At 38.0% G+C, this 7,953-nt stretch overlaps 1 protein-coding gene across 3 annotated transcripts in view; it reads right to left on the bottom strand.

The window, feature by feature from the left end:
* Positions 1-772: 772 nt before the first annotated feature.
* Positions 773-7,953, bottom strand: part of LOC105451782 (nuclear receptor coactivator 6-like) — a 203,895-nt gene continuing 196,714 nt past the window's right edge. The window contains exons 8-9 of one of the 3 annotated variants that reach the window (XM_011692461.1): positions 6,018-6,267; positions 773-4,880 (exon numbers count right to left, since the gene is read on the bottom strand). In XM_011692461.1, coding sequence (XP_011690763.1) covers positions 4,640-4,880; positions 6,018-6,267 — 491 coding nt within the window. In that variant the 3' untranslated portion in view covers positions 773-4,639. The remainder of the gene's footprint in view (positions 4,881-6,017; positions 6,268-7,953) is intronic. The other 2 variants (XM_011692469.1, XM_011692478.1) reach the window with 2 other exon arrangements.

Here is a 7,953-nt window from a genome sequence, read left to right as displayed (position 1 = left end):
CTAATAGTCCTCCGTCCGATTAAACCGTCAACTATTACTCCTTACGCTACGCCGTAATTTCTCATCGTTAATTATTCTAACAAAATCATCTCGTCCAGTCGACGCGACGCGACGCAACGCACACGGGTTTTCCGACGATGTAGGCCTTTCGTTAAACTTACGGTGTCGAGCTGACTGAGCCATCGAGGAAGAAGTTTGCCCTTCGATAAAAAATTCTATTACCTCAGAAGTGAAATTTCTTCGCGACACGAAGGAATTGAATGAATGAATTAAAAATAAAAACAGCGTGTTAAAGACAGGACATAGAGAGTTGTAGAACATATATCGTGATTTAAGAAGACTACTTCTCCCATTTTACTTTCATGTTGTATAAAAACGTGTGGCGTGTATTAAACGTACTCTACTTACGTCATATAACGACCCGTAAAGAATGTTCTTATAAAATAGCCCTATAAGTATTTCTTCTCTCGCTTTCCGCGTTACAACGTGTCAAATAATTAGAAGCCACAATTTTCGCTGTTGATGGAGATGCCATTATTACACACACGCCCGACATCGTTCGCTCGACGGCTCGTGTGTACCTCAATTGATACTACCGCCCGCCGACATTTAGCATTAAACAATCGTGCCCGTCGACTATTTATCGCACGGCGTGATTATCAATAAGGCGTGTATATATATATATACGTATATATATATATTTATATGTATATCTATTTACAATATCATGGAAAATATACAAAGGACATCGGCACTACAGTATATATTCTCGATTCTTTTTTTTTTTTTTTTTAAGACGTTTGATTCTTGCGTTATATGTCACTGAGGTAAGTTTTTCACTGGTTTTTAAACTACGGTCACTCTCGCGTTGCACGCCCGAGAGAGCGAGGAGAAAGTGCTCTCGGCAAAACTGGTTCATATCGATCCCAGAGGAGAAAGAACTAGCGAAGAGACCCACGCGCCGAATTGCGAGGACCGTTTCTACAAAACTCCAACATTCACGACGCTACAAACTTTCAGACAGTGCCGTCTTACTTTCGCGAGTGTGCACTTGTCGGAAGAAATGATTTTAGAAGAAAACTTTTCCGCGTAACAATAGTCGGAAACAGATTATCTCGTCCGTACTGTAGACATACGTGTCGCTGAAAAATTAAGAATTGTATGTCGCGAAGAGTAACTAAATTATACTGTGTGAATTGTGGAACAATCAATTAGTAAAATGAGAAAAATTGAAAAATTCTGAATGTCTTGTAATTGTGTTGAATTTTGTAAAAGCGGCCCTCGATTACTCAACCACGGGTTATTCGAGATGAAGGAAATCGGATTAAATTTAGAAATGTTCTTAACTTTAAACGGTCCCGTTGTGTATGTATGTGAATGTATGTGTGTGAGTAATAGTGTGTTGGTGTGTGTACAGCGATGCCAGCCACTCGCTACATTCTTAAATTCTCCTCATTATCTTTTTTCTCGTCTTCATTTTCGCGCAGTACGCTTTACCGAAAACGTGCAGATTTCGAAGAATTGTCATTCGCGGCCGGTGATATGTCTTTCGTCATTCATCAAATGAAGCGTTGCGTTGCAACGCGCTTGGTCATGATGAAATGCTACGAACCGTGTCACGGGAAGCGATTCTCCTCTGTCGAAGATTTTTTTTTTGAAACTTAGCGAGTAATACGTGATATCGCGAGCTTTTGATTTAATTTGATATAATTGTCCTTAAGTAGAGACGCGCAAATGGAGGGGGGAGGGGGAACCGCTCGCATGAAATCTCCACGAGCTTTTACATCGTCTACGATATTTGTGATGATGAAAGTGGCCCAAGTCACGATCACGTGGGAAAATTCAACTAATTATGCTCCTCGTTTTATAACGTCGCATAGAACGTACCTTAAATCACAGGAAAAATGTAGCAAAGGTAAATATTCTATATTTAAGCTTCTCGTAAATATGTTGAAAAATATCTTCTCATAATCTTCTCCCAAAGAGATTTTATATATGCGTCACAAAGTAAAAGATATGACTCAGGCAACTTTCTGCTTCACGAAAAGACAGAAAACGTATAGTTTCAGATAAGATTTCGCTTGCAGAAAAACCCGTCTTCGTGAATGGTCTGTGGTTTCCCGCAGATATATACGGTGTGGACATCAAGCTGTTATCTTTTGATATAAGAGTTACTCCCCGTTTTAATCCCAGAAGCAAATATTCGCTTACAGACTCGTCGCATACGCGTACCTCTGCGAACGATAATTTATTCGTACGTAAACTAGTTGCTTTATGTTGGCCTCCCTTACAACCGAGTTATATTCGTTATTATGACGGTGTCATCGTCATAAGTTGACATATTTACAGCCGTAATATAACACTAAAAGATCTGTACGCGGACCCGTATTGTTAAGTATTACGCAGCCGGTGCATTTGTATAGCGGAATTTCTCAACACCGATCAGGATACACGCGACAATTAATGCATTCCTCAAAGAAATCCAGATCCGTTAGTCGCGGAAAATGTAAATCAAGAATCGCGCGATCTTTTTTGATACTTGCATCTTGTTTTTTATTGTCTATCATATGTTTCCGACGCGCCGGAATTATCTCAATAATGTAAATTCGAGATTTTTTAACGTACCTTCGAATTCGCTGTTTATCGTAAACGATCATTCTTATTTTTGAAATCGTGATTAAATTTTGCGCATGTATGTGCGCTTTAGAAAAATGTAGTCGCCAAATTGATGCGGCATCACGCAATTCAAGTATATATAATTACAAGATTTCTTACACAGACGAAACGTAAACGAATGTCTTGAAACCATTCTTTTCGAGGAATTCTAAATTGATTGCATATTTTAATTCTTACCCCGAAATTTGATTTTGTTTGTATTCATCTAATTAATACTACATAATTTTTCAAAACAATCTAGGAATTTTGAAATTTGTTGTAAGTCCTGAAAAAAATCGAAATCAAATTGAAACGTCAAAGAACAATCGCTCGTGTTGTTATCCGTTAAAAACACCGGATGCCGAACTGTGCAGTTTCCGATTGCATCGCTACGGTATGCTAAATCGTGAATTATTCAGTCGCAGCGTGTCCCAGGTTTACGTCGTTCGAGGAACATCGTTAAAAAAAAAAAAAATGATCGCGCAGATCAAAAGCGCCCTGCGGACGCGGGTAAGTTTAAAATGGTTCAACGAGCCTGTAACACGACATCGTCACAGTAAAACAATGATCCATACACTGTGTATAGCTTTCTAAAAAAATGCATTATTCTCTACGGATAGTGTAATGAAGGTTCATTCGCAAAAATATCTTTTTAAAACTATACACGTTTTGCTTACGATCGCCCGAAATACGTAGGCGAGTACACATTTTCAGGAAACATTCATGCCTCCCAATCGCACGTGTAAATTGTAAAAACCGCGCGTAGTATAACCGGGAGAGATCGTTCAATATGCATATTATCATAAAAAGTTTGCGTTTCAAAACGCCATTCTTTGTATCATCTCGTTAAAGGAATCAATAGACGAGCGTTCGTCGAATAAAATAAATCGTATGACAAATTATCCGTCTGTGTGATAGGGGTAATCTCCTTCTCTACCAATTCAAAAACGTCCGTGAGAAACTATTGCCTTTCTACTTACTTTCTGCGGTTACATACATGTGTATTATAAATAATCTAAGAATGCATGCTGTAGGCCTATTTTTGGTGAATCGGCCGTAGTACGATATATTTCCTGTACGTCGCTATTGATTATTTGCAACTGCAATTTTACATGCCTGACCGTTTCTCTATTAAAAACGGATGTTGTCTGTTACAAAACGGAATACGCTAAAGATGTTGCAACAGATGCTACGGTTGTTTAGGCTGTGTGTCGATAAATTTACAGAAAAGAAAACTTGTTTGCCAGTATGGCCAGTATCGCAATACAGCTCTTACGTTTAACGCCACGTTCCCCGTGGTCGTCGATTTCTGTATCCAAGAAATCGAAAGTACTTTTTTTCAATTTAATAAATTATTAATCATAGACGAGCTTTTTGATTATTTATCAGAGACGCTCCATTGCCAGAACGTCCCAAAGCGTATCGGTTAAGCTATGAGAAACAATTTTAACATGTAGGAGTAAAACTGTACAATATTTTGCTCGAAGATAAAACCCTCGTAATTTCAGGGGAAATCCGACTATTCGGATGCAGCAGATCACAGCGATCACCGAGATTTATTGTTAGTATATGCATAGTGCTTCATATGATTCCCAAAGCGACGCTTTTATATTGTTCGTATCGTATTAACATAGCATCGTAGCATCATCACGTATTTCTGCATCAATAGACTCGACTTTGTCTGTCGCGTTAGATTCGTTACATGTAATAGAATTCACGAATCACAGCTGCACTAAATTGTGCCCGCATTTGCAATCGCTATATTACGGTCGCGATTATGATAGTTGCCGATTGAAGCGAACGGAAATGTATCGGTTTTATGGGACGTGTAATTCGTGTGTAGATTTGTTACTAATAATTTATTAAACTGAAAGAGTTGACTAAATTACATCTCTGCGCGAAGATCATCGATACTTCGCGATATTTACGACAGGCTAGAGTCGCCGATTACGGATGTTGGCTAAACAACCGCGATCGGCACGGATCACCGACATTGTTTCTGTTCGGTTTTGGCATGGTCCACAGTGGCCACGGCCCTCTTCGATGATCTCTTGGCCTCCGATCTGCCGGCGCCATTGACACCCTTCGAGCTGGTTGCCGGCAGTGATGTCACCTTGGGCGACTTTTTGGTATCTTTCTGGTCGCTGGAGGCTTCCGTCATCTTGTCCAGTTCCGCCATCGCCTCTTGTATCGCGTTTTCCAATTGCATATTCAATTTACGACTTCTAGAAAAATAGGGGAGGCACAAGAAAATCGTACGGTTAGTATAGATGATTACCAGCGACCGCGCGTGCGATTCGATTCCGAATCAAGAACAAGAAAAATTAGGATCTAAAAGCTGAACAAATCGCGACTAAATATAATAGATTCTGTCAAGCATCAATGAATCAATTATCAGACAAAAAGATAAATAATTAGACAATAATTGACGTATATGATATTTTCTTGGCGAAAAAAAACCGCGTAAATGAATTGCATACAGGAAAATATGTATATTTTTTACTTAAGGAAAATTTTACGGATTTGAATCTTTTTAACACTTATCTCTATCTCTGCGCGATCATCATTGTGTTATAAAATCAGAGAGCTACGTATACAAATATAAAGAAAGGGGAATGAGAAGAAAGATGGCTGAGATTGGAGTAAAACCACTTAACATAGTAATGTCCAGCACATAAAAGTATCAGTATTCTTTGGCAAGTTAACAGAAAGAATATTGAACCGCTACTATGCAATAAGCTATACGGGATAGATTTAATTGGCTGTTGGCTTGCTAATAAATGCTATACGATTACGATCGTCAATAAGAACTTTCTTATTGAAGAAAGAAATTTATTTTCAGTAGAAATGTAAATTCATTTTTTTTTTAATCTTCTGAAATGTTCATGTGAATATGTTTCTTATTTCCATCGTATAATGCAATAAAAGAGTGACTGTTTCATGAATTAAATTTACAAAGATCTACCTCGTACAGCACTTACCACTTTTTATTTATTTCTCTTTTAAAAAAAATGTATAATTATATTTAATCAAACGTAAACTAAAATTCATATAACATCACGTGCATTTTATACAGTCCCAGGAAAGCGACATATTGTGCAACTCCACTTTATAACATTTAATAATGCTAAATAAAAGAATAAATTATCGTGCCTGTGTCAGAGTTCTAGGATCGACTGCCGGACGACAGAAAAGAAAAAAAAAGTAATTTTAATATAAAAAAGATATACTCAAGCATCTCCCGTTCTATTTCCCCCTCGATACAGTTTTGCGTTAACGCGATATCTATTCAGGTATAACGGGACGTATTTAAGAGGCTCTCATCTTTCGATAGTTCATCCCTGTCGGGGTGGCTGACTCACTTCCTAAACTTTTTACGGGCGCGATGATGCGCCTCGAGGCCTTCGGAGAGGGACTTGAGTGTCTTGACATCGACTTGGGTGCGACCGCCCCCGCCCCCGTACCACCGAACCCAAACTGTCATAGTACCCGGGGGGCCCAAAGACTCGACTTTCCCCGGCCAGGCCGGACTTCCTCTTGCTGCGCCCCACACTAGATCACCGACCATCAGTTTCCATTGGTTTCCGTCGTCTACGTCCTTTGTCTCTGCTACTGAAGGTTCCAAAGAAGGCACGGTGTTTTTCAGACTTTTATGATCTCGGCTGATTTCCGCGATATTGAAAAGAAGATAACATAAACAAAGCCCACCTCCGAAAAAAAAAACTTTTGTACAGATATATTAGATTGGAAATTTTTTGGAGTCATGTGATTTTTTTTAATGTGTAAAGATTGCAGATTAATTAATAATGAAATCTAATAAGATAATAATGTTATTATCTTTCTCTCTCTTATTAAAAAATAAGCCGTTCTCTCTTCTGCCACAATTCCCATTAGTTTACGAGATAAAAAGAACAATCTATTTTAATAAATCTGCCATGCATTATTGCGTATAGAACTTTTTAATTTTACGTGAATCGTTTTTGAAATACAAAGAATAATGTAATGTGTTTTAAGACGTTAACTCGGAGTATTGATTATAAATGCACGATTGTCTTAGCGTGATTGTCTGCCAGTTTATCATGACTGAAACGATCGATAGAATTTTTCTCACTTAAAAATAATTCAAATTTATTGTACAAAAAACATTAATGTACATGACACCGCGTATTTTCCATCTCATACATCTGTATTGATTTCGATTAAAATGTGCAACGCATAACAGCAAAACGTTCCGGTATGCTTATGGTGCGTATCGCAGAGGAATGTTCGAAACTGATGGTTCAACTACTTGTCCAGTAGTATCGCAACAATGTGCTTTTTGCTCGCATGTGTGTGCTCGTTAAAAATGATTAGTAGCTTCATTCAATGGTGGTAGGCGAGATCAGAGGCAGAATGAAATATCAGATGGTTCGAGCACATGCAATGATTTTGTCGAATGAATGCTGTTCATTCTATAATTCCCATCTCCATAATTTGTGTTCGCGAGATCTCCTCATCTGTATACACATCATTCGAATGAATAGCTATTTTCAGGAATCCGATTTTTAAGTCATGACGGATTATAAACTCTATCAACATCTATTGTTCTTATATTATTCCGTTGGTATAAAACGGGGATAAAAAGATTTAAATTTTATGGTAAACCATTCAATTTTGAAATACGATCCCATTTAAATAGTGGAACAATCGGATTTTCTGCGCTGTTGCAGATACGTAATCCCTTTTGTAAACTTTTTGTGTATTTCATATTATTAATATCTGACTTATCTCACATTTATATTTCGTTATTTAACTGTAAACGTTTCCCAATCACTGCAATTCGGAAAAAAATCTCCTCGGGAATATGCACATGCTGTACGTAAAACATGAGAGTGTATATATACAAGGTACGTCGAAATAACACACGGTAGTGAGCCACACCCCTTCCGAAATGAACGTATGATTCAAGCCCCTTGGCCACTCGAATGAGAGATGTAATTGCGAGGATAATGGTATTAACAAACCTGACAACCAATTAGTAAACGCAAAAAAAAAAGAAACCATCGAAAACATTATTTACAAATGTAAGAACAGTTATTTCTTCATTCTTTCCGCAAGCGACTCGTTGAAGACTCGTACTCGTGATGAACGAAAAGTCTCTTTTCCTTTTAATGCTGACGCCACTTACCTGGTCTCCACGATTACCCGTTAACGTGGTTAATAATGCGATGTTATATAACGAATAAGTACGGATCAGATAGATTGATCCGGAGAATTCAGCTCCGATTTCTTCTGGCTTGAAATCTCGATATGAAGAGG

The sequence above is a fragment of the Wasmannia auropunctata genome, unplaced genomic scaffold, assembly GCF_000956235.1.
Source record: "Wasmannia auropunctata unplaced genomic scaffold, wasmannia.A_1.0 LD336106.1, whole genome shotgun sequence".
Lineage (NCBI taxonomy): Eukaryota > Metazoa > Arthropoda > Insecta > Hymenoptera > Formicidae > Wasmannia > Wasmannia auropunctata.
Note: the sequence above shows the minus strand (reverse complement) of the source record. Positions and strands in the feature narration are given on the sequence as shown.